We start from the raw sequence: 26,312 nt of genomic DNA, 5'->3' as shown, positions 1-26,312 counted from the left end.
CATTCCCTCCTTTCCAACAAACTGTTGAGCGCCTGCGTGCCAGAAGCTGTTCTGGGCAATGGGAAACAGCAGTGAAGATTCCGACTAAGCCCTTCCTGAGGTCGGCTTCACTGGCCTGGGCTTTTGCGGCCAGAGGTAGCGTGGCTCGGACAGCACCTTAGATCTCCCGACGCACATGGGTCTGTCGGCAGCTCCGCGGTCCCGCTGCGCGCGCCGCCTAAGCTTCTCCACTGCCCCGCCCGGCTCGGAGCCCGCCCCTAGCCCGACCCACACGTGGGTTCCCGCACGTCCGCCTGGCTCCCCCCCTGACGTCAGCCTCGCGGTTCCATTTAAGGCCCCTCCCGCGCTCAGCTCCGAGTGTCGGAGCCGCTGCCGCCAAGTCCGGATCCAACCTCGCGCGCCGCTGACGCCCGCCCGCCCGCCCGACGTGCACTCCCGGTACGGTTGGGCTCCAAGCGCGCTGAGCTGGAGGGTCAGGAGAGCGAGCTGCCTCTGGATTGCTAGCTCGTGCTGCCCGCGAAGGGCTCTCAGCGTCCGGGGCGTGGGGGTGGCGGGGTGGAGGCAGAGTCCGCAGCTCTGGGCGATGGCCACGCCATGCGTGGGCTCGGGAGCCCGCCGCGTTCCGCTTTTGCTCTAAGCGGGCACCGCGGCCTCTGGTCGGGCTAGGGAACCGAGGTGGCCGCAGCTATCTGTGGTCGAAAGCCCAGGTAGATGCAGAAAACAAGGATCTGACAGATTTGAAGGGTGGGGCATACCTCCGGGCTTAAAATAGGCAAATGGCGCAGAACTCGAGGTCCGGTTTCCGAAAAGCCTCAGCAGTCGAGGGTGGGGGAAGAGGGAGGAGGTCTGAAAGCCGGGGAGCGCTGCTCGGGTCGCTTTTTAACCTGGGAGTCTCGAGAGGTGGACTCCACAGAGCGGCTGCTGTCTGCTGATTATAGGGCGCTCTTTGCGCAGATTACACTAAGCTGCTGATGTATCGGGTGCTACGCTAGGCACGATGCGTGCAGAGATGAAGCAGGAAGAGAGTCTCAGCCCTCCTGCATCGCAGATGGTATTTTGAGAGTAGGATATCTGGTACCATCCACTCGTTCTGAGAAATGGGGGAACCTAAAGCTGGGAGAAGGTTAGGGCAACTCAGAGGTCACAGAGTGGTGGCAGAGTTGGGGAGTAGACCCTCTTTCTGTAGGACTCTTCCCTCACCCGTGTCCGCACATTGAAGGGAGCGCTGGATCCCAGGGCTTAGGTTTTGGTGAAGCCAGGTCTAGAAATAGCAGTGATTTGTGAGGAGAGACCCGATTCCAGCTTGGTAACTGGGCTGCCTGCCTGGAAGTCCTCTCGGATATTTTTGTCCTTTTGGAACTCAAGACTAGACGTGGCGCTTTGGGATGCAACCTGTGATAATCTTCCCGGTGAATGCAGTGCAGGGTTGGATTAGCAGAGCGAAGGCCTCCTCCCCGGCTCTGGAAATGGAGGATTTCACCAAGTATCTATTACAAACTTTAGGGCTCCAGGCCTCTGCAGCTATTTTTGCACTTCCTCCTAAGGGGCCTCACGGCTTTGCAACATCGATCACGGTAGAAGCCACAGGAGGCTCCTCCCTCCCTGTTAACAGCAACCAAGTATTTGCGATTTAAAGTCTCGCTGTGGCCGCGGGCGAGGCCAGGGAGGCAGCCAGCAGGGGCACTAGTTAGGTCTAAAGTCCGCCTCGGGGCTCGCTCCGTGTGACCCTAAGAGCATGCTAATTCCCAATCCTTCCCGCTCATGGGCGGGGCTTCCCAGCCCGCCGCGGTCTGCCCCAGTGCCCGACTCCGGAAAGCCACGGCCCGGACTCTACTCTTGTCCCCGCCCACTGCTTGGAAATGAGCATGCGCGCAAGCCCCGAGCAGGGCAAGGTGGGGGAGGGGCGGTAACCCCAGGAGCTCCTGCTGAGCTGTTGGTCCGATCTCCGCCCATCCTCCTGGGGCTGGAGGAAGGAATGAGTGCGCATGAGCAGAGCTTTTTGCACCTCCTACGGCGACTGGATCGTTTCGTGAGGCAGTTACAGGAGCTTTTTAAACGTTCCTCTGTTTGAGGGTTTGGCGGGAACCCTGGTGACTGGAGTAGAGTTGAGCAGGCAGCTCACAGTGATTTTGTGTGAGGAAAGGCGGCCCTGCTTGGGGTTAATAAGTCAAGATGAGTGAGTCGTCAGGAAGCTATACTTACACCCAAACGTCAATATTATTTTTCCACGCCAAGGTAAGATCCTTTACACCAAGATCCTAGGCAGGCCAGACCCTGGCATTAGGTCTTTCAGCATTCCTTTGGCCATCTTTAGGTTTTTTCCTTCCCCCTTTTTAGTGGCAAGCATCCCAGAAGTAAAATAAGCTCTTTTGGAACAACTTTTGGTCAATAGCATTAATTTAAAGAAGATGTAGTGACTGTGCGTGTTATTCCCCCTATAGATTCCTTTGGGTTCTAAGTCCAAAATGGCAACTCTCAAAGATCAGCTGATTCAGAATCTTCTTAAGGAAGAACATACCCCCCAGAATAAGATTACAGTTGTTGGGGTTGGTGCTGTTGGCATGGCTTGTGCCATCAGTATCTTAATGAAGGTAAGTGAGAGCCCATCTTTCTGGAAGCCACCCATCCCCCCACTCCTCCAAGAATTGCATTATCACATTGTATGTACAAATACTCAGGTTCATGCCCTCAAAGAACTTTCTGTGGAACAAACTTTAGAAATGTGATGCCATACCAAAAAGGTATCTGAACCTTTTGTTAGGCAGGTGACACAGTTCCTTAAATTCACTGTGCTGTATTAACATGCATGAATTGCCTACAAAGGAAAAGTTATTTTAAAATAATTGTTGAATTGAAAATCATTCATACATTTGGTAAAATTAAAATCACACTAAATGTGGGAAATCTTAAGTCTCTATCCCACAAAAATCCCCACCTTGAATAGTAAATTTTGGTACCAATTATGGAGCTAAAATTTAGTTAGAAAGAATTTGTGAATGAATAAAGAACACATTTTACAGTAGTCAAGCCTGCTTTATGTAAAAAAAAAAAAAAAAAAAAATTGAGGCAGCTTATGATAAAATATTTTAAATTTAGATTTGGAGTTCCCAATAAGGGAGTGAAATGATTAATTCTGGGTTTTGAACAGGAAAGGATTGAAATAAGGAACCGAAGGCAGAAAAGAGCTATGTAGAGGTTGGGTAACAACACATGTTGCTTTATATGTGTTCTTAGGAGAGGCCACATAGTGTAAAGGTTTCCCCCACTATCCTAAAGGAGAGCATTCCTATGAAGCTTTTCCAAAGCCAAAATGGTATAAAGTGAAGAGACAGTTACCATTAATTAATTATTACTATTATTTTTTTAAATTTTATTTGACAGAATCACAGCGAGAGAGGGAACACAAGCGGGGGGGGGGTGTGGAAGAGGGAGAAGCAGGCCTCCTGCGGAGCAGGGAGCCTGATGCAGGGCTCGATCCCAGGACCCTGGGATCATGATCTGAGCCGAAGGCAGACGCTTAACGACTGAGCCACCCAGGCGCCCCTACTTACCATTAATTTATATGGAAAATTTTTTGAGCATTTGCAGACCCAAGAAAAATAACCTTAGGCTTTTCTGATACTTTAGGACACATTTTGCTAACAGATGTACAAAATAAAGTACAGATGCTCACACAGTTCAAAGCTATAGTAGCTTGATATTGAGATGCTGAGTAAAGTTCCCTGGGGAAGGAGCTTGGTGGTACCTAGGATGTATGCTACTTCTCTGAGGGCTCACTGTAGAAAAAAACACTGAATGCTATTTCTGCTTTTTGCCTTTTTTTCATAAAAGCAAAGATCCTCTTTGGATTTCTTTCAGTTAGTGAAAACAGGTACTAATGTTAGGTCTTGTGTAAAAGTGAATTGGCATAATGTAAAAAATAATGTAAAATAATGTAAAAAAAAAAAAAAATTGAGGCAGCTTACACTTTACATTTCACTCCCTTATTGGGAACTCCAAATCTAAATTTAAAATATTTTATCATAAGCTGCCTCAATTTTTTTTTTTTTTTTTTTTACATAAAGCAGGCTTGACTACTGTAAAATGTGTTCTTTATTCATTCCCAAATTCTTTCTAACTAAATTTTAGCTCCATAACCTTTACACTATGTGGCCTCTCCTAAGAACACATATAAAACAACATGTGTTGTTACCCAACCTCTACATAGCTCTTTTCTGCCTTTGGTTCCTTATTTCAATCCTTTCCTGTTCAAAACCCAGAATTAATCATTTGACTCCCTTATTGGGAACTCCAAATCTAAATTTAAATAAAATAATTTACAAAACTTCTAAAAATGAGGGGATGCCTATACCAATTCTTAACTGCTTTCCCACTGGATCAGAAATTGATGCCATCTGTTTTTCTCACATCTGTGAATCACCTGTGGTCTTTTCCTGTGATGCTCTCTAACTCGGGTTTATGTAAGAGTAACTGCCTGGTTTTTTTTTTTTTTTTTTTTTAAAGATTTTATTTTATTTGAGAGAGAGCACATGAGAGGGGGGAGGGTCAGAGGGAGAAGCAGACTCCCTGCCGAGCAGGATCATGACCTGAGCCGAAGGCAGTTGCTTAACCAACTGAGCCACCCAGGCGCCCTGCCAGGTTTTTATATTATAGATAACTCAGGAGGTAGATCTGTAAGCTCAGCTAGTATAATTTACTTGGTTATAATAGTTCACATCCCATGTGTATTAAAGCTCTTATTGGTGCTTCTGGTCTGAGATGCACCTGTGAACACTTATAGGTTCAACTGAAAGAATATTTTTCACCAATACTATTTTGCAATGCACAAATCTATCTTAATACTGTTAGTGTTGGTTAATACATGGAAGACATACAAAGAATGATTCAGAATATCACTTTTTTAACTTCCAAGAATTAATACTAGTCAGAGTCACTTCTGTAGTGAATAATGACCTAAAATCAATGTGTAAAACTGAATTTGAGAGCATAAATAGAGCAGTTTTATGTAATTGAGTATTATTCCATCCATTGCCAATCCAGTGTTCTGATTCCATACAGTGGCATGGTGGAGCTCTTGCAAAGGTTACTCTAGTGAGGAGAGAAGATCAGTACTTCTTCCTATGCATGGGTCATCTGTGAGTCAGTTTTTAAATGGGGGCCTGTCTCTACTTTGAGGTATGTCCGGATACTAATAAAGTAGCAGAACTCTTCTATGCTAGAAATACAGAAATTTTGCATGCCTTTCTAAAACTTGGAAGTAGCAATTTTCCATTTCACTAAAAATTTTATATCTTTTAGGACTTGGCAGATGAACTTGCTCTTGTTGATGTCATAGAAGACAAACTGAAGGGAGAGATGATGGATCTCCAGCACGGGAGCCTTTTCCTTAGAACACCAAAAATTGTCTCTGGCAAAGGTTGATTTCAACAAGTTTATATTGTGGTCTGTGCTAGACTTAATTCTCTGTCAGGCTTGAAATTCTGCCTCTTCAAAGATTTATTTTTTATACAGATCAGAGAGCCTGCTTTTGAACAGTTTTGCATTGGTAACCTATTTATATCAGTTTCAATTTCTAGTAAATGGTTTTAAATGGAAATCTAGTGTGTCCATAATGTGGAAAGCATCTGAGTTAGAATGTAATTAGTAAAGCTCCTCAGGTTCATATGTAATCACATTGTTTCTAATATTTAAATTTAATATACTTGACTTCCCCTACTTCCTTTCACACACTAACACAAGGTTGAGAATAGGGTAAATGAGCCTGTTCAGATATTCTTGGGCCTCTCACACTTAAGAGCCCTAGTCAGGAAACCTGAATATGTGTACAAATGGTGTTTTTTTTGGACACTTGAAAATCATTGACCACTTATCTATGGGCTGGGTTAACCATCCTGTGCCATAGGGTATCTAGAAGCAAGACATGCTTGATAAATGTAAAGTTGCCTTTGCTTAAAAAACAGAACAAAACAGCCTGTCTCTGGGCTGGTGTGATCACAATGAAGTAGTAAAGTAGAAATAGGAGTACGGAAGAATGTGATCATGTGCTCAGGTGGCAAAAAATTGGGGGATAATATCTCATTTGATTCTTTCCATCTCCTCCCAGCTGTCATTATATAAAGTCCCAGTCTAAAACCAGAATACAAGGAAGGTGTCGATGAACTCTTCCTCCATGTTAAGTGGCCAAAAACTAAAGGAGGAGTTGGAGGTGGGAGGGTGGCATTACAGGCCTTTATCTATATTTACCTGTGTGTGAAAGGAAATAGGGGAGGTAACAAAACTGATAAAAATGTCCATAAAAAAAGTTTATGGAACAAATTTTTGCTGGCTAGGTAATAGAGTTCTCTTAAAGGCCTTAATCTGGTTTTTGTTCTTTTTTTTGTCTAGATTATAATGTGACTGCAAACTCCAAGCTGGTTATTATCACAGCTGGGGCACGTCAGCAGGAGGGAGAAAGCCGTCTTAATTTGGTCCAGCGTAATGTGAACATCTTTAAGTTCATCATTCCTAATATCGTAAAATACAGCCCAAACTGCAAGTTGCTTGTCGTTTCCAATCCAGGTGAGACCTTTAATTGCACAAATGAGCTTGAGTAAAACTGATGGTATATGTCATATTTTTCATTTTCCTCTTGTGAATGGATTTGCTAAAATAGTTAAGTTTAAAATAATAAGGGGGATACAGTGCCCCTGAATGTAGTTAGAACTTAAAAATTAGGGGAGCCTGGGTGGCTCAGTCCTTAAGCGTCTGCCTTCGGCTCAGGTCATGATCCAAGGGTGCTGGGATCGAGCCCCGCATCGGGCTCCCTGCTCCGCGGGAGGCCTGCTTCTCCCTCTCCCCCTCCCCCTGCTTGTGTTCCCTCTGGCTGTGTCTCTCTGTCAAATAAATAAATAGAATCTTTAAAAAAAAAAAAATTAGTTATTTGCCCAAGAAGATCTTAGATAAGGGATAAAGGTATGAATAAGGTGTTCTTGATGCACAGTTTATTTTCATTAAGCTACACTTCTTGAATACTTAACGAATTTGCTGTATTATGCATAGAGGTTTAAAAATTTAACAAATATTGATTGGTCATAATCACTATCAAGGTTCATACAGAGCCATGGATCTTGACTAGCTTAACATTATCTAATAATTTACGTAGTATCTTTGCCCGAATGTTTTCTTCATAGTGGATATCTTGACCTATGTGGCTTGGAAGATAAGTGGCTTTCCCAAAAACCGTGTTATTGGAAGTGGTTGCAATCTGGATTCAGCCCGGTTCCGTTACCTAATGGGGGAAAGACTGGGAGTTCACTCATTAAGCTGTCACGGGTGGATCCTTGGGGAGCATGGAGACTCCAGTGGTAAGCATAACTTATTTTCTCTTTTTGTTTTCAAAAAGACTGTGTAAAATATTGACAGAAGTTTCATTATTCAATCAGAGCTGAAATCAGATAATCCATTCATTGGAGTAGGATGGTTTCTAGAAGTCTTATCTTTTGGTATAATTATGTTAAGAATTGTTAAGGTTTAACTTTTATATTAACATTTTTTTATGGCATGGGGAATGGGGAATGAAATTTCTTTTACTACTAACAATGGACATATTAAAATAAGAGGGTAGTTCTTAGGATGACCTCAGTCATTGGATATCACAGCTGTCTATACTTGAACTGTAGGGCTCTGAAAAGGTCAGCCAATCCAAATGAAGCAGATAGAAAAATTCTGTCACAGTTGAAAGATGTTGTAATTTGTGCAGTGTTCTCAGTTACTTATGCCAAGAATATTCCCCTTATGATCTCATACTATCTTTATATTTCAAATATGTATGGATTAAACATCCCAGTAGATTGAAAACAGGTTAGAATATGGTGAAAATTTTTAGTTTTATATAAATTAATGCATGAAAATTTAAGAGTAAGGGTGTTGGTATTCTTGACCATCTACCAAAAGCAGATAATCCTCCCAGATAAGAAATGAGAATTAGAAAAATGGGTCAAAATTACTAGTCTTGTTACCAAAACCCAAGTTCGGCTCCCCATTGCTCAAAAGGCCAGAACTCAAGAGGTGAGTTTTGGCTGGAAAGGAATATGAGCTTTATTCAGGAGGCTGGCAACCTGGGGGAGAAGGCAGACTCTTGTCTAAAAGCCCAACTCAGGTTTCTGCCTGGCCCAGAGATTTTTGAAGGTGTTTAATCAGTTGAGGGAATGCAGTGATCTGTGACATTCTTGATTACATGCAGATTTAATGATGCCAGTTAGAGTTATCTCAGTGCTTGGAGGTTTTGCAAGAAGTTCTAGTTCCTTGGTGCCCAGGGGGATTGTACAAGAAGGTCTGGTTCCTTGGTACCAAGGAGTTGTGCAAGAGTACTCTGTTCTTTCTGTAGAGGCGGGCAAGGTCTACAGATACTCAAAGGGAAGTCAGTAAAGTCATTTGTCTGACCTTAAAAGGAAAACATTTTGCTGAAAGATTGCTAGGCTAATCAGAAAGGTGAGGCGGTTTCAAACAGACTTGCTGGCCTCTGTGGCCTGGGAAAGTTCTTGTTCTTTATTTCCGAAGGCCAGTGGTCTGCAAATCTCAAAGAAAGTGACTTAGTGCTGTTACAGATCAAGGGTCTTAAGTCAGCAAGCAAGGAGTATGTTCACTTGAAGCAGGTTAACCGTTAAGACCAGGTCAAGTGCTGTTGCGGTCTGCTGGATTGCGTGTGGAAATAAATGTATTCTGTACTATTTCTTTTAGTGCCTGTATGGAGTGGAGTGAACGTTGCTGGTGTCTCTCTGAAGAATCTGCACCCTGACTTAGGCACTGATGGAGATAAGGAACAGTGGAAAGAGGTTCACAAACAGGTGGTTGACAGGTAATAGATCCCATAATTTGGCAGTACAGAAGATTCAAACATTATTTTTATTTGAAAGTTTGAAAGTTTAATAGCATTTGAGTACTTGTTGGAAAACATTTTTCTAGGGATGCCTGGCTGGCTGGCTCAGTTGGTGGAGCATGTGACTCTTGATCTCAGGCTTGTGAGTTCGAGTCCCGCGTTGGGTGTAGAGATTACTTAATGATAAACAAGCTTTTTCCTAAAGTTTTGTTAAAGAGCATACTATAAAACAGAAGTAGAGATATTAAAATTTATTAATGCAACAGTCTTTTTTTGCTATATTTCTCTATAGTATGACAAATCTTTTAGTGCTTGTAAGTCTTATTTCACATTCAGTCTTCAATAGCATATATGGTTCATTCAGTTAGGAATGAGAATTTTTATTTATTAAAGTTTTCTTTATTGCACCCCATGTGGGACTTGAACTCACAACCCTGAGATCAAGAGTCACATGCTATATGGACTGAGCCATCCAGGTGCCACAGAAATAAGAATACTTATTTATTTATTTTTTAAGAAAAGATTTATTTATTTGAGAGAGAGAGAGCGTGTGCGTGTGGTGCAGGGGAAGGGCAGAGGGAGAGCGAGAATCTTAAGCAGACCTCCCTGCTGAGCATGGAGCTTGACATGGGGCCATTCCCACGACCCAGAGATCACACTCTGAGCTTTTAAAGATTTTATTTATTTATTTATTTGTCAGACAGAACACAAGCAGGGGGAGAGGCAGGCAGAGGGAGAAGCAGGCTCCCCGCAGAGCAAGGAGCCCGATGTGGGACTCGATCCCAGGACCCTGGGATCATGACCTGAGCCGAAGGCAGCCGCTTAACCGACTGAGCCACCCAGGCGTCCCTGGATGATTATAAAGTTTTAAACAATGTCTAGATTCATAATTGTACTGAAAATATAAACTGTTAAGAATTGTTTAAATAGGGAAGCTTTTAGCTTGGTAGCATTATTTACTTACTTTACATATACATACATATATATATATATATATTTTTAAGATTTTATTTATCAGAGAGGGCGAGCGAGCTTATAAGCAGGGCGGGGAGTGGCAGGCAGAGGAAGAAGCAGGCTTCCCGTTGAGCAAGGAGCCAGATACGGGATTTGAACTCAGATCCCTGGGATCATGACCTGAGCCGAAGGCAGACGCTTAACTGGCTGAGCCACCTAAGCGCCCCATTATTTACTTATTATAAATCATGTGTGGACCTCAGGTCTATAGAAATGAATAATGAATCATGATTGATTTAGACAAGGCCCTCTTATAAAAACCTGTGAACCTGGGGCGCCTGGGTGGCTCAGTCGTTAGGCGTCTGCCTTCGGCTCAGGTCGTGATCCCGGGGTCCTGGGATCAAGCCCCACTTCGGGCTCCCTGCTCAGCAGGAAGCCTGCTTCTCCCTCTCCCACTCCCCCTGCTTGTGTTCCCTCTCTCGCTGTGTCTCTGTCAAATATAAAAAAATCTTAAAAAACAAAACAAAACAAAAACCTGTGAACCCACCACCCAACCCAAGAAACATTGACAATAGCTGTCAACCAAGTGTTGTGTTTTTGGGTTAGAATCATTAGTCTCCTGGTCCTTGGATATGAATGAGTTCTGAGTTCCTTCTCCCACTCATCTTTCTGTCCTACCACCCATCCCTTGCTTGAAATAATCTTGAGTCAAACACACTATATGTAATTTTGGAGTTACTTTTTTAAATTCAGTATTACATTTTAAAGAATTCTTTATTTTGTTGCATGTAGATATAGTTACTGGTTTTGACAGTTTTGTAATATTCCACTGTATTGAATATGTTCACTGTATGTACCACAGTTAACCCATTCTCCCTATTGGAGAGCAGTGGGCTTATTGCCAGGGTTTTTGAAATTACTAACAATACTCTTGGAACATCCCTATACATAATATCTTGGTATATGTGGCAAACATTACTCAGAATATAATGTAACTTTATGGCATTATTTGCTGTAAAGCATGTGTTCAGTGAAAGCAATGTTGTTGTTTGTTTTCTCTTACCCTACTTTTTCCTACCTTTTCCTATCCTTCCCTACCCTACAGTGCCTATGAGGTGATCAAACTGAAAGGCTACACTTCCTGGGCCATTGGACTGTCTGTGGCAGATCTGGCCGAAAGTATAATGAAGAATCTTAGGCGGGTGCATCCAATTTCCACCATGATTAAGGTAGGTCTGTGTAGTGATACATTGTATTTGAATGCCATTATTTCCTGTTTTTTAAAAAAGATTCTTCTGTGAAAGCAGTTAGGTTAGTTGTCATTGATTTAAGTGACATAAATTAATGCACTCACAACTTTCTTTTTGGAGAGAAATCATTGAGCTTTAGGATTAATGTCTGCTAGTATACTATGTTCACCACATAGATACTTGATAACTTATGATAATAAATGGAGGTGGGTGGAAGACCATAAAAGAAAAATTTTTTCTTCGGAGGAGAAAAGTCAGGGTAGAGTTGCCAAGATGTTACCAATAAAAATTTTGACAATGATATGGATAATGGCAATAATTTAGATTTTCTTTTAGAACAGAAGTCTTTCCTGGTATTTTGATGACTTGCACTGTTCATAACATCCTAACTGAAAATGGTGGAAAGGAATTCCTGCTTCTCAAGTTGTATTAAATAAGCTTCATAATTGTAAAGAATGCGAGTCTTGGGAGACCCCAGAATGCATACTCAAAACATAAAATACTTTTCATTTTGTCTTCAGGGTCTCTATGGAATTAAAGATGATGTCTTCCTTAGTGTCCCTTGCATCTTGGGACAGAATGGAATTTCAGATGTTGTGAAGGTGACTCTGACTCCTGAGGAGGAGGCCCGTTTGAAGAAGAGTGCAGATACACTTTGGGGGATCCAAAAGGAGCTGCAGTTTTAAAGTTTTCTAATGTACCACTTCACTGTCTAGACTACAGCAGGATTTTAGTTGGAGGTTGTGTATATTGTCCTTATTATCTGATCTGTTACTCAAGTAATATTAAAATGGCCTAAGAAAAAACGTCAGTTTCCTAAAGTTCCAAATAGCAATGGTTCACCAAACCCTGCAGCTGTATCCTGATGCTGATGATACCTGTCTTTGTAGCCCTAAATGGGTTAACGTAAGTTAGCCCCACCGTCTCAGAGGCACCACGGCCAGAGCTGCAGCTGCTCTTCACACCGGATGTGTCTTTACTGTGTGTTCTGTCACCTCGGGTTCCTTCCCCCAACACCCAACATGCCTAGTCCATCTTTTCCAGTCAGTCATGTCCTGGGATCCAATGTATAAATTCAATATTGTGTGTATTGTGCATAACTGTTCTAAAGGATCTTACTTTGTGTACCATGTATGTCAGAATATAGTGTACATGGCCATATCATGTAAAAAGACAATGCAACCAACTAAGTGTCATACCAACTAAAATACCAAATAAATTTTGAACAGTGACTCTCAATTTATTAAGATAAGTAAAGCTGTTATGTATTACATTATTGGGACCCATTAGAGTATTCTTAAGGCAACACTGCAATGATTTTTTTTTTAAGATTTTATTTTTCATCTGTCAGAGAAAGAGCACAAGCAGGGGGAGAAACAGGCTCCCCGCTGAGCAAGGAGCCCGATGGGGGACTCAATCCCAGGACCCTGGGATCATGACCTGAGCCGAAGGCAGACGCTTGACCGACGGAGCCACCCAGACACCCCTGCAATGATTTTTTTTTAAGGTGTATTATTACTAATGATCAGACTTTGATGTGACTTAATGTATTAAGGGTGTGACTAGATGGATTAGGTTGTTTTGGTATCATTTCCATTATAATTTTAATATACTAAGTCCCAAGGTATTATGAGATAAAACTTGATAGTGGGGTGCCTGGGTGGCTTAGTCGTTAAGTGTCTGCCTTTGGCTCAGGTCATGATCCCAGGGTCCTGGGATCGAGCCCGTGTCAGGCTCCCTGCTCGGCAGGAAGCCTGCTTCTCCCTCTCCCACTCCCCCCTGCTTGTGTTCCTTCTCTCGCTATGTCTCTCTCTGTCAAATAAATAAAATCTTTAAAAACAAAAAAACTTGATAGTAGTGCTAATCATAATTGGCACCCTACAGTTCTGTAGATGACATTCTATACATGAATGTAAAAATACCATTTGCCAACAACATAAGCAGTGGTACTTGGTCACAATAGGGAAACACAGATTAAAAAATATATATATATTTTTAAAGATTTTGTCAGAGAAAGGGAGGGAGAGAGCACAAGCAGGGGGAGCTGCAGGTGGAGGGAGAAGCAGGCTTCCTGCTGAGCAAGGAGCCCGATGCAGGACTCAATCCCAGAACCTGAGCTGAAGGCAGACGAGCCACACAGGTGTCCTGGCAAACAGATTTTAAGAACCTTTTGTTCTCGGGCACCTGGGTGGCTCAGATGGTTAAGCGTCTGCCTTCGGCTCAGGTCATGATCCTGGAGTCCCGGGATCGAGTCCCGCATCGGGCTCCCTGCTTGGCGGGGAGTCTGCTTCTCCTCCCTCTGACCCTCCTCCCTCTCCTGCTCTCTGTCTCTCGTTCTCTCTCTCTCAAATAAATAAATAAAATCTTTAAAAAAAAAAAAAAAAAAACCTTTTGTTCTCTGGGGCCAGTAACAATGGCAATTAACAATTTTAAACCAAATAGCCCTGGTGGTTGTCCACTCAAAAATTTTCTTTAGATTTTCCTCAAAATATATCTACAACTATGACCCTTACCCAGTCCTGAATATTTTTTTTTTTTAAGATTTTATTTGACACAGACACAGCGAGAGAGGGAACGCAAGCAGGGGGAGTGGGAGAGGGAGAAACAGGCTTCCCGCAGAGCAGGGAGCCCAGTGTGGGGCTCGATCCCAGGACCCTGGGATCATGACCTGAGCCAAAGGCAGATGCTTAACGACTGAGCCACCCAGGCGCCCCCAGGCCTGAATATTAATAGAGGTTAACTAGGACAACTTTATTGCCATCACTTCTCCAGCATCTTTTTCACCAGTTTACTTCCTGAGAGCTAGTGAAGAGAAATAATTAGCTTTTTTCCAAGTGTGTGGCAAATGTAAAAGGACAAGACTGAACTATGTAGTCTTATTTTAAGATTTATTTGAGAGAGGGAGATGAGGAACAGAGGGAGAGAAACTTCAAGCGGGCTCCCGGCTGCGTGTGGAGCCGACGCACAGCTAGATACCCATGAGATCATGACTTGAGCCCAAACTGCAGAGCTCTGTCTTAGGACCCATGCAATCATGACCTGAGCCAAAACCGAGAGTTGGAGGCTTAACTGACTGAGCCATCCAGGCACCCCTGCAAATTATGTAGTCTTGACAAGTAGTATAATAGGATTTGCTTTTCTATAGTTTTTTTTAAAAAGCCTTAAGATACAATTTACACAGAAAATTCATGTTTTAAAGTTTAATTCTGTGGAACGCATAGTTACACAACCTTCACCACCATCTACGAACTTTTTAATTACTCCAAATAGAAACCTGTATTTATGCCATAGCCTCTTGTAAACTTTGAGGCAACTTAAGTCTTTTAAAAATTTATTTACATTTATTAATTTCGTATCTGATACAATAAATTAGCCAATACCAACATGATTGAAAAATAATGCTTAAAGATTTATTAATGTAATCTTTAATGAATTTTTTAGATTTTTTAAAAAAAGATTTTATTTATTTATTAGGGAGTGAGTGAGAGAGAAACAGCATGAGAGGGGAGAGGGTCAGAGGGGCTGAGCCGGGAGCCCGATGTGGGACTCGATCCCAGGACTCTGGGATCATGACCTGAGCCAAAGGCAGTCGCTTAACCAACTGAGCCACCCAGGCTCCCCATGAATTTTTTAGATTTAATCTTGTAAACCTTCCTCACTTTTTGGCACAAAAAGTGTTCCGGGATCACCTTGTATCTTCCTGCCCCAGGCAAAGAATGGGCCAGCTCTGCAAGAAGCCCTGATTCTTTAATTTTTTTAAAGATTTTATTTATTTATTCATGAGAGGCAGAGAGGCAGAGGGAGAAGCAGGCTCCCAAGGAGCAGGGAGCCCGATGTGGGACTTGATCCCAGGACCCTGGGATCATGACCTGAGCCGAAGGCAGACGCTTAACCATCTGAGCCACCCAGGCGCCCGAAGCCCTGATTCTTTTAAATGTAGTATGATCTCATTTTAGTCTTAATAACTTGGGAAGTGGATTTAGTATGCCTTAGTCCCATTTAACACAAGTTGCCAGTTAGTGGGGGAAGCAAATGGAATGTTCAGAACATAGTTATCCTCATATATATATCCATACATATATATACATGTAGATGGATCAACATCTTTTCCACTAAAGTCCATGTTGCCAAAGTAAAACTATCAGGACTTCAAAGCCATGCTTTCAGAATTCTTCACTGTGTTTCTACTACACTTCGGCAGTTGTTGGAATGTACAAATGTTGGCCCTCCTATATTTAGATTGCTGCAATCAAGCAAAATGATTGTTAGCTTGCATTGTAGCCACCCAGAGAGCCCACTCAGGCAGTGGATATCAAGGGCCTGCCCTGCACCTTGTGTAGAAACGAATGAGGAGCCTTTTTCTTCACCTAAATCAAGAGTTTGGTCACTACTAAGATGACATCTCCTTCTGCCACCAGAGGCCTGTTGGTCATCCTGGCCAGCAGTGCTGACCTCTCAACTGAGTGGTAAATGAGGTGCAAGTACCAGAGTTACTGTGGAAGTAAGCATACAAGCAAGTGATAGTATAGGACCAACAGTGGCTGTTGCTCCTGTCTGCTATGGGTAACCTATTTCTTGGGGCTGATAGTTTGTGGAAAGTGCCATAAGAGAAATAGGAGAGATGTGAGGAGGTGGTGGTAATTGACATTGGTCAAGGAAAGCTAGAGGAAGTGTCGTTTATGCTCAAGACTGAAAATAAGGAATCAACTTTGAGAATGGTTGGAGAACTTTCTAGAAATAGGGAACAGCAAAAAGTCCTGAGTCAAGTAAAAGCTGTTGAGAAGCTTGAGGGGAGTGAGGTGAGAGTGTCTTGAGATGAAATTGGAGGGCTAGAATGAGGCCAAATCATGAATGTCTTTCAGGTTGTGCTAAAAATTACTTTCCTGATGAATCACTAAATTCTACTTCTGAGATTAATAAAAACATTAATTTTAAAAAATCGGTTAAGTGTAATGCAAATCCATGGTCGGGTTTTAAGCAGGGTGACTGCATGGTGTGAACTACATTAAAAACAAACCATAGACTTTGAAACAAAATGGAAAAGGATTCAAATGCAAATACTCAACAAAAGATGACTGAGGAGGTTGTGCCCCCTTCTGTGGGTTATAAATTCTTGGTATAAACTAAAACCACCCTTAGAAAACTAGATGTGGCCTTTCCTTTTCATTACTACTTTAATTCAGTCTTTATTTTTAAAAGATTTTATTTATTTATTTATGAGAGCGAGAACACAAGCAGGGGGAGCAGCAGGCAGAGGGAGAAGCAGGCTTCCTGCTGAGCAAGGAGCCCGATGCGGGACTTGATCCCAGCACCCTGAGATCATGACCTGAATCGGAGGCAGAGGCTTAACCAACTGAGCCACCCAGGTGTCCCTAATTCAATCTTTATTTCAGCACTCCATCCTGAAGTTACAGAGCTCAATAACAATGTTTTAAATTCCTGCAAATAAATGTGTAGATGGTAAGTACATTGAAAAGTACGTTCCTCACATTCAGGTTGGTCAATCCCAAGCCCACCCTTTACTTAAATTCTTCATCTTTGGGGCCCAGGTCCCTTCAGCATGCCCTCAGAAAGAGCCAAGTCATCTGGAAGCAATTTGGAAGCTATCTCCTCAGACGCCGTCTTAAGATGGCATCGCCCTAAGACTAGGAGGTGCTCTCAGGAGAGCTTTTTCCTACTAGAGCCTTGAGCCTGGCCCTCACCAGCCTATAGTCATGAGGGTTTCCAAAAATTCAGCACTAAAATCAGTCCCAGGCCTAGGCTGGCTGAGGGAAATGAAACTATACTCCCCAAATCCCTCTTCTGCACACTCATAAAGATTGTCTAGAATTCGTCACAGGGTCACGGAGAACGCTACGGCACACACTCAGAAACCGCCCCCCCCACCCCAACGAGAGGTCGTTAACTGCCTGCCAATGCGCCTGCGCCTGGGCCAGCGGTGGGCGGAGCTTGCGTACTGGCGAAAGAGTCGTGCGTGGGAGCGTTCTTGCGTTGGGGGTCCAGAGAGTAACTGTCACAGGGCTTCGCACCTCAACTGCCGTTAGTGTTTCCTTTTGGTGTAACTTTTTTTTTTTTTTTAATCTTCCTTAAAGGCAGTGCGTTGCCTGTTCCGGCTGTCTGTACTAAATTGCGCCAAAGCATTTGTGAGTGTCTAGTACTGGGGTGAAAATGATGGCTTGAGGGCAGGGAGAAATAAAAAAACTTATTGGTGCCCCAACCCCTAGGTAGACTGGTTCTTCTCTACCTCTCCACACCCCTTTTTTCGCTTTCCCACCACACTCGGCTCCAACATTCTGCAGACTCAATAGGTAAGCCCTTAGATGTTCAGTGTGGTTAGTACATTGATACCTATGAGAGTGATCAGTTTAGGGAATTTGATTCCACTGAAATTTCATTATCCCTATCAGGTTCTCAAAATGTCAACTATCAAGGAGAAGCTTATTGAGAATCTAACTGAGGAAGATAAAATCTCCCAGAATAAGATCACCATTGTTGGAACTGGTGCTGTAGGCATGGCTTGTGCTATTTGTATCTTGTTGAAGGTAAGTAAGAAGCCTATCCTGTGGCTGAAAATCAAGTAAGAACTTTTAGGCCTTGTAGATGTTGATGAGTTCAGGGTTGTAGGGCTAATCTTCTGAGAGCAAATATGTGTTCACTTAGATATCTGATTTTGACATAATTTAAGAAACGTTTATCTGGAGTTTACCATGTGTCCGGCATTGCTAGACTATTTGAACTGATTCATAGGAGACACATTGATTGCATTGTTTTGTTACTATTCTGTTTAAACGATCCCATACCTTGCCTTCCTGGAAGAGTAATGGGTGAAAGTCATACTTACCAGAAACTTATACTTAAAAAGAATTTTTTAGGGGCACCTGGCTGGTTCAGTCAGAGAAGTGTGGGACTTTTGATCTCAAGGTTGTGAGTTCAAGTCCCACATGGGTATAGAGATTACTTAAAAATAAAAAACCTTAAATTTTTTTGGTTAAAATATTACATGCTCATTATAAAACAAAAAGTACCAAATTTGATAAAATAATGGAAGTCCTTTAATTTTCTTTTCTGTTTGTACAGCATCTTTTCATGTGCCTGTTGGCAATTTGTATATCTTCTTTGGAGAATTGTCTGTTCAAATCCTTTGCATATATGTATATATTTAGAGAGATAGAGCACATATGTGGGGGTGGAGAGGGTGAGAGAGATAGAAACTTTTTTTAATTTTAATTTTAATTAATTAATTTAAAAAGACTTTATTTGGGAGAGAGAGAACACGAGAGATAGAGAGCAAGCATGAGTGGGGCGGGGAGGGGCAGAGGGAAAGGAAGAAGCAGATTCCCCGCTGAGCAGGGAGCCCAATGTGAGGTTCAATCTCAGGGCCCTGGGATCATGACCTGAACCGAAGACAGAGGCTTAACCACTGAGCCACCCAGGCGCCCCTTTATTTATTTTTAAAAGATTTATTTATTTTAGAGAGGGAGAGCATGCAAGCGGGGGAGGGGCAGAAGGAGAGGGGGAGGGGCAGAGGGAGAGGGAGAGAAATCTTCAAGCCAAATCCCTGCTGAGCGTGAAGCCTGTCATCAATCCCAGGACCCTGAGATCATGACCTGAGGTGAAATCAAGAGTCTGCCACTTAACCAACTGAGCCACCCAGGCGCCCCAAGGATCTTTTTTTTTTTTTTTTAAGATTTTATTTACTTTTAGATAGAGGGAGAGTGAAGGGAGGGGTGGTGGAGGTGGGGAGGAGCAGAGAGAGAGAGGGAGAGAAAGAATCTCAAGCAGACTCCTCGCTGAGTGCAGAGCCCAGTGCAGGGCTTGACCCCAGGACCTTGAGATCATGACCTGAGCTGAAATCAAGAGTCGGGCACTTAAGCGACTGAACCACCCAGACGCCACTCCTTTGCCTGTTTTTAAATCGGGTTATTTGTTGTTGACTTGTAGGAGTTCTTTTTATATTCTAGATATCAATCTCTCACCAAATTTGTGATTTTCAAGTATTTTCTCCACTCCGTGGTTTTCTTTTCACTCTGCTGTTTCTTTTCATTGTGTTCTTTGATGCACAGACATTTTTAACTTTTTTAAAGATTTTATTTATTTATTTGAGAGAGAGAGAATGAGAGAGAGAGAGAGCATGAGAGGGGAGAGGGTCAGAGGGAGAAGCAGACTCCCCGCTGAGCAGGGAGCCCGACGCGGCACTCGATCCCGGGACTCCAGGATCATGACCTGAGCAGAAGATAGTTGCTTAACCAACTGAGCCACCCAGGCGCCCCAGACATTTTTAATTTTAATGTAATTCAATTTATTTTTTTTTTTTAAGAGAGAGAGCAAGCGAGTGGGAGGGGGGTGGGAGGGGCAGAGGGAGAGAGAAAATTTTAAGCAGGCTTCATGCCCAGCACAGACCCTGACATGGGGCTCGGTCTCATGACCCTGAGGTCATCACCTGAGCTGAAATCAAGAGTCAGATGCTTCACCAGCTGAGCCACCCAGACACTGCTCAATTTATCTATTTTTATTTTTGTTGTATGTGTTTTGGTGTCATATCCAAAGATCATTGCCAAGTCCAATGTCATGAATCTTTCCCCTTATATTTTCTCCTAAGAGTTTTATATAGTTTTAGGTCCTACATTTAGGTCTTTGATCCATTTTTAATTATGTATATGGTGTAAGGTATAGGTCCAACTTCGTTCTTTTGCTTGTAAATATCCACTTATTCCAGTATGATTTGTTGAAAAGACTCTCTTTTCCCCCATTGAATGGCCTTGGCACTCCTGTCAAAAATTATTTAACCATATATGTGAGAGTTTATTTCTGGGCTCTCTGTTCCATTGGTCTATATGTCTTTATGCCAATACCATGCTATTAAGAAAACTTAGAAGTTTTGAATTCAGGAAGCATGAGACCTCCAAATTTATTCTTTTCCAAGATTGTTTTGTCCATTTGGAGTCCTTTAAGATTCTTTTTTTTTTTTTAATGAGTGCGGAAACGTCACATCACGTGACACCCTGTAAAGCACCCTTATGCCTTTTTATTTTTTTATTTTTTAAATTTTTTTTAAAATTTTTTTTAAGATTTTATTTATTTGCGAGAGAGACAATGAGAGACAGAGAGAATGAGAGGGAGGAGGGTCAGAGGGAGAAGCAGACTCCCTGCTGAGCAGGGAGCCTGATGTGGGACTCGATCCTGGGACTCCAGGATCATGACCTGAGCTGAAGGCAGTCGCTTAACCAACTGAGCCACCCAGGCGCCCCTCCTTTAAGATTCTTTAAAATGGATTTTGTTCTATTTCTTTAAAAAATGTCATTGGGATTTCATAGGGGTTTGCATTAAATCTGTAGATGGTTTTGGGTATGTTGACATCTTAACAATATTAAGTATTTCAATCCATGATCATGTGATGTCTTTCCACTTATTTGTATCTTCTTTAATTTGTTTCAGCAACATTTGTAGTTTTCAGTGTACAAGCCTTTTGCTTCTCGGGGCACCTGGCTGGCTCAGTCGGTTAGGTATCTGCTTTCGGCTCAGGTCATGATCTCAGGGTCCTGGGATTGAGCCCCGCATCGGGCTCCCTGCTCACTGGGGAGTCTGCTTCTCCCTCTCCCTTTGCCCCTCCCCCTGCCCATGCTCTCTCACTCTCTCTCTCTCAAATAAAATCTAAAACAAAAAACAAACAAAAAACCCAAGCCTTTTGCTTTTTAAAATGTTTTAAAGGTATTATTTAATCTTTATAACAACCTTGGGAGATAGGTACATTATCATCTCCATTTATAAATGAGAATAGTGAAGCATAGATATTAAGTAACTTGCCCATGGTTAAGTGGCTAGTATAGGTGAAGGGGTTAGGATTCAAACCTTGGCAACTGGACATAGATCCTGTTGTGTTCTGAAAAGCTTTACTATATTATTTAGATAATTTTTTTAAAAAAACTGGCAGAGGAAGGTGAGAAGAAGCAAAGCCAGTTAAATTCCAGAACCCCAAGAAAGGCTCAGCAATTAGAAGTACCAACGCCTCACAAAGTGGTGGTAAGAGATGGGACAAACACAGGAGAATTGGTTCAAAGTTTATATGATCAGAAGGAAAAACACCAGATTCTCTTCTGTACCTTACTCAACCAAGAAACCACCTCTCACATCTCAGCAGGCAAGGGGAAGGAGTATATTCTTTGGAGAAAGTGAATCAGGCAGGTTCTGCACTCAAGACATTAAGGACAGTAAAGACAGGCATCTTATTGAAAGCAGTAGGATTAGTTGAAGGTCTACAAGTTGGACGGTGAAGCAGAAACCCTTTGACTTCCACTGGGCTGCTAGAAAGCAGATTGTCAAAGATGAAATATAGAAAAGAAATGAAATTAGAGGACCAATCAGGAGGTCCCATTACTCATTGACATTTCAGTAAGAAAAAAGAAAGAGAAGAAAATTATTCAAGAGATAAAAGAAAAAGTCTAAAACTGAAGGATGTGAGTTTGCAGATATAAAGAATTTATTGGGGAAAAAAAAGAATTTATTGAAGGGGGCACCTGGCTGGCTCAGTCAGTGGATTATGTGACTCTTGATCTTGGGGTTGTGAGTTTGAACCCCACATTGGGTGTGGAGATTACTTAAAAATAAAATTTTAAAGAATTTATTGAGTGCTCAGCACAATGAATCAAAAAAAGCTTCCTCCAAGGCATATTATCATGAAATTTCAGAATTCCAGTTGTGAGAGAAGGTCAGTTGTTGGAGCCCATTTATTTCCTACTAGAATCCTTAGTATACTGGTAAATACCCAGTTCCCATAGATGTGCATTGTGGGATAAATGGAAAGTGATGAAGGATATTAAAATATGCATATTTATATAGTTTACTGACTTCAAGGAACATATAGGCTCTAATAAGTACTATAACACCTGCATATATCATTGAAAGGTGGACTTTAAAGCATAGCAGTATGTCCTACTTCCTTCTGCTGTACAGAATATAGTGGTCCTAGCAGTCTTCCTTAGATTAATTTTAATTCTCTTTTAACTTTACTCTTCTCTTACCTTACTTTGGTTATTCTAGAACTCCCTGGAGAAGAGATCCTGGAATAATCATAACTATTCTTTTTTTTTTTTTTAAGATTTATTTATTTATTTATTTATTTGAGAGACAGAGAAAGTGGGGTGGAGGGGCAGAAGGAGAGGGAGAGAGAGTCTTAAGCAAACTCCATGCTGAACATGAAGCCCAATGCGGGGCATGATCCCATGACCCTGAGATCACGACCTGGGCCAAAACCAAGAGTCAGATGCTTAACTGACTGTGCCAACTAAGCACCCCGCTCATAACTATTCTTAAAAGATTCTGGCAGGTTAAATAAACCCAGGCTCTCTATTTGGAATTCTTTTTGAGAAATGACTCATAGATATAGTTAATTCTTAGAAAACAAGAACTTCTGGGATTATTTGAATTCTGTCTTTGGCAGTCAAGACAAACAGAGCTGGGGGATGCGTGAGTGGCTCAGGCCGTTGAGCATCTGCCTTTGGCTCGGGTCATGATCCCTGGGTCCGGGGATCAAGTCACACATCGGGCTCTCTGTTCAGCACGGAGCTGCTTCTCTCTCTCCCTCAGCCTGCCATCCACCCTGCTTATGCTCTCTCTCTTTGTCAAATAAATAAAATCTTAAAAAAAAAAAAAAAAAGACAAACAGAGCTGGGAAGATTCCCTTGAAAAGAGAATTGTCTGGTAACTTGTTAAGAAGAGATATAATCCGGGACACCTGGGTGGCTCAGTCGGTTAAGTGTCTGCCTTCGGCTCAGGTCATGATCCCAGGGTCCTGGGATCAAGTCTGACATCGGGCTCTCTACTCTGTGGGGAGCCTGCTTCTCCCTCTGCCTCTATCTCTCATGAATAAATAAATAAAATCTTTAACAAAAAAAGAAGAGACATAATTCAAGTTGGAAATATAATTTAAAAAGCAGGCTGTGTTGGCTATTATTATCATTCAGCTTCAAATCCAACTTTCTGTATTCTGTGGTGCTGGTGCTCGATCTCTGCATAATCTTTTTCTCCTTTACCAGTTGGCATCTTGTTAGGTTCTGTGAATAGGAAGCACTAGAGGGAAGTTGGAATGCAGGAGTGGAGAAATGACCTCCTTTCTGTTTGCTTGTTTTGGTCACTTTCATCTCAGCTGCAGCCCTTTGCTTCAGTGGTAGCTGTTGGTTCTAGCTTCCAGTTTCTTTTGGAGCTCCCAGCCTCATTTTGCCCCTTCAGTGGTATCAGTAGCAGCCAGGTTTTGCTTCTTACAGAGGTCTGAGCCTGGCTCCATCAGCACCTCCTTTAGTCTCTCTCTTTGTTCCCTCAGTCTTAGGGGTAGTGGCTTCAAACTGTGATTTCTATCTCTGGGTTACCTCAAATGTTCCCTTTTTGTCGTTTCAGCCCTCCAACAGCTGTCTAACCAGTTCCCTGTATTAAATACCTTCTTTTGAAATGCTTAGAGTGGTTTCTGTTTTCCTGTTCAGACCCAGACAGATACATAGACTAATATAAAAATGGATCCATAAACATGATCTGGTTTTCTTATCAGTTAGCTTAGAAGTGATATGTGATCCTTCTGGGTGAAACTCCTTATCTTCCTCATATTCCTGATGTATAACACATAATTTAGTACATTTTAGAATCTACAGTTTTCCAGAAAGGTCAGATGGTATCTGATCTGAGAAAAAATGGTAGCAAATAGGGACTTTGATCCTTTTCCCTTACTTCTTATCTTTAGAATCTGGCCACTGGCTTTTTTGCCCGTGGACGCCGCCGAGTAAGCATCGTTAAAGTCTCCCCTCCCACCGCCGTCATGTCTAAGTCAGAGTCTCCCAAAGAGCCTGAACAGCTGCGGAAGCTCTTCATCGGAGGTTTGAGCTTTGAAACAACCGATGAGAGTCTGAGGAGCCATTTTGAGCAATGGGGAACACTTACGGACTGTGTGGTAATGAGAGATCCAAACACCAAGCGCTCCAGAGGCTTTGGCTTTGTCACGTATGCCACTGTGGAGGAGGTGGATGCAGCCATGAACGCAAGACCACACAAGGTGGATGGGAGAGTTGTGGAACCAAAGAGGGCTGTCTCAAGAGAAGATTCTCAAAGACCTGGTGCCCACTTAACTGTGAAAAAGATTTTTGTTGGTGGCATTAAAGAAGACACTGAAGAACATCATCTAAGAGATTATTTTGAACAGTATGGGAAAATTGAAGTGATCGAGATCATGACTGACCGGGGCAGTGGCAAAAAGAGAGGTTTTGCTTTTGTAACATTTGATGACCATGACTCTGTAGACAAGATTGTCATTCAAAAATACCATACTGTGAATGGCCACAACTGTGAAGTAAGGAAAGCCCTATCTAAGCAAGAGATGGCTAGTGCTTCATCCAGCCAAAGAGGTCGAAGTGGTTCTGGAAACTTTGGTGGTGGTCGTGGAGGTGGTTTTGGTGGGAATGACAACTTTGGTCGTGGAGGGAACTTCAGTGGTCGAGGTGGCTTTGGTGGCAGTCGAGGTGGTGGTGGATATGGTGGCAGTGGGGATGGCTATAACGGATTTGGTAATGATGGTGGTTATGGAGGAGGCGGCCCTGGTTACTCTGGAGGAAGCAGAGGCTATGGAAGTGGTGGACAGGGTTATGGAAACCAGGGCAGTGGCTATGGCGGGAGTGGCAGCTATGACAGCTATAACAACGGAGGAGGCGGAGGCGGCTATGGCGGTGGTAGTGGAAGCAACTTTGGAGGTGGCGGAAGCTATAATGATTTTGGCAATTACAACAATCAATCCTCAAATTTTGGACCCATGAAAGGAGGAAATTTTGGAGGCAGAAGCTCTGGCCCCTATGGTGGTGGAGGCCAATACTTTGCCAAACCACGAAACCAAGGTGGCTATGGTGGTTCCAGCAGCAGCAGTAGCTATGGCAGTGGCAGAAGGTTTTAATTACTGCCAGGAAACAAAGCTTAGCAGGAGAGGAGAGCCAGAGAAGTGACAGGGAAGCTACAGGTTACAACAGATTTGTGAACTCAGCCAAGCACAGTGGTGGCAGGGCCTAGCTGCTACAAAGAAGACATGTTTTAGACAATACTCATGTGTATGGGCAAAAAACTCGAGGACTGTATTTGTGACTAATTGTATAACAGGTTATTTTAGTTTCTGTTCTGTGGAAAGTGTAAAGCATTCCAACAAAGGGTTTTAATGTAGATTTTTTTTTTTTTTTTGCACCCATGCTGTTGATTGCTAAATGTAATAGTCTGATCATGACGCTGAATAAATGTGTCTTTTTTTAAATGTGCTGTGTAAAGTTAGTCTACTCTGAAGCCATCTTGGTATACTACCCCAACAGTGTGAAGTTAGAATTCCTTCAGGGTGATGCCAGGTTCCATTCGAAATTGATTTGCAACCTGCTTGGGCACAGACGCCATTGTCTCCACAAACCTTGGTGTAGTTGAACTGACAGTTAATGTGTTGTGACCTGGAGTTCACCATTAAAAGGGTCACCCAAGCAAAGTCCTGGAGTTTATTTGGTTATTAATATGATTGTTGGCACATCCTATGCAATATATCTAAATTGAATTATGGTATCAGATAAAATTATAGATGGGATTAAAGCTTGTGTATCATCCATTATCATGTGTAATCAAAAAAAGATTTAATATTCTCTTGAAAAAAAAAAAAAAAAAAAAAAAAAAAAGAATCTGGCCACTGGAATCTGAGGGAAAACACTCCTTCTATATAGTTCTGTATTCTGTTTCATTTGGTAAACTCAATTCAAATTAGAGTAAGTAAAAAAGAGACTATACAGATCTTCCTGGATTTATGATGATGTTACATCTCAATAAACTCATCATAAGTTGAAAATGTCCTAAGTTGAAAATGTATTTAAGATATAATTATTAATGTATTTAATAATGAATGTATTTAATCATACCTTAGCCTAGCCTACCTTAAACATGCTCAGAACTACATTAGCTTACAGTTGGGCAAAACCATGAAACACAAAGCTTATTTTATAATCAAGTGTTGAATATCTCATGAAATTTATTGAATATGGTACTGAAAGTAAAAAACAGAATGGTTGTTAAGTGTATCCGTTGTTTACCCTCATGATTGTGTCGCTGACTGGGAGCTATGGTCTGGTTATATGCCCATCTACCCCTAGGTTGGAGATCCAATGTTAAATGTACTGTGCCTGAAATGGGTTCCCACAGAGGGCCACCTTTCTATTTTGGCCACAAGGATGCATATCAAAAACAACTTCAGCCAATTC

At 42.3% G+C, this 26,312-nt stretch overlaps 3 protein-coding genes across 9 annotated transcripts in view; all 3 read left to right on the top strand.

Annotated features, from left to right (window-relative positions):
- The first annotated feature begins 349 nt into the window (after window positions 1-349).
- On the top strand, window positions 350-12,300 carry LOC110576248 (L-lactate dehydrogenase A chain). 2 transcript variants are annotated; one of them, XM_021685322.2, is made up of 8 exons: window positions 350-438; window positions 2,442-2,591; window positions 5,299-5,416; window positions 6,385-6,558; window positions 7,170-7,343; window positions 8,719-8,836; window positions 10,917-11,040; window positions 11,583-12,300. In XM_021685322.2, exons 2-8 carry the CDS (start codon window positions 2,466-2,468, stop codon window positions 11,745-11,747), a joined length of 999 nt encoding a protein of 332 aa, XP_021540997.1. In that variant the 5' UTR covers window positions 350-438; window positions 2,442-2,465; the 3' UTR covers window positions 11,748-12,300. The 2 variants fall into 2 exon arrangements, with proteins under 2 accessions (XP_021540997.1, XP_044775423.1); XM_044919488.1 differs by lacking the exon at window positions 350-438 and adding an exon at window positions 2,173-2,235.
- A 4,841-nt stretch (window positions 12,301-17,141) lies between these two features.
- The window catches only part of LOC110576250 (L-lactate dehydrogenase C chain), a 44,968-nt gene continuing 35,797 nt past the window's right edge, over window positions 17,142-26,312 (top strand). For 2 of the 4 annotated variants that reach the window (XM_021685326.2, XM_021685327.2), the window contains exon 1: window positions 17,475-17,603. In XM_021685326.2, the coding sequence (XP_021541001.2) occupies window positions 17,478-17,603 (126 nt within the window). In that variant the 5' untranslated portion in view covers window positions 17,475-17,477. Of the gene's footprint in view, window positions 17,205-17,468; window positions 17,604-26,312 lie in introns of those variants that run through there. The other 2 variants (XM_021685325.2, XM_021685328.2) reach the window with 2 other exon arrangements.
- On the top strand, window positions 23,799-25,333 carry LOC110576249 (heterogeneous nuclear ribonucleoprotein A1). 3 transcript variants are annotated; one of them, XM_044919655.1, is made up of 2 exons: window positions 23,799-24,614; window positions 24,753-25,333. In XM_044919655.1, the coding sequence occupies exons 1-2, from the start codon at window positions 23,864-23,866 to the stop codon at window positions 24,983-24,985; spliced, it is 984 nt and encodes a 327-aa protein (XP_044775590.1). In that variant the 5' UTR covers window positions 23,799-23,863; the 3' UTR covers window positions 24,986-25,333. The 3 variants fall into 3 exon arrangements, with proteins under 3 accessions (XP_044775590.1, XP_044775591.1, XP_021540998.1); XM_044919656.1 differs by having other exon boundaries at window positions 23,799-24,638; window positions 24,789-25,333; XM_021685323.2 differs by having other exon boundaries at window positions 23,799-25,333.

This window comes from Neomonachus schauinslandi, chromosome 11 (genome assembly GCF_002201575.2).
Source record: "Neomonachus schauinslandi chromosome 11, ASM220157v2, whole genome shotgun sequence".
NCBI lineage: Eukaryota > Metazoa > Chordata > Mammalia > Carnivora > Phocidae > Neomonachus > Neomonachus schauinslandi.
This window is presented reverse-complemented; position numbering and strand designations above follow the sequence as displayed.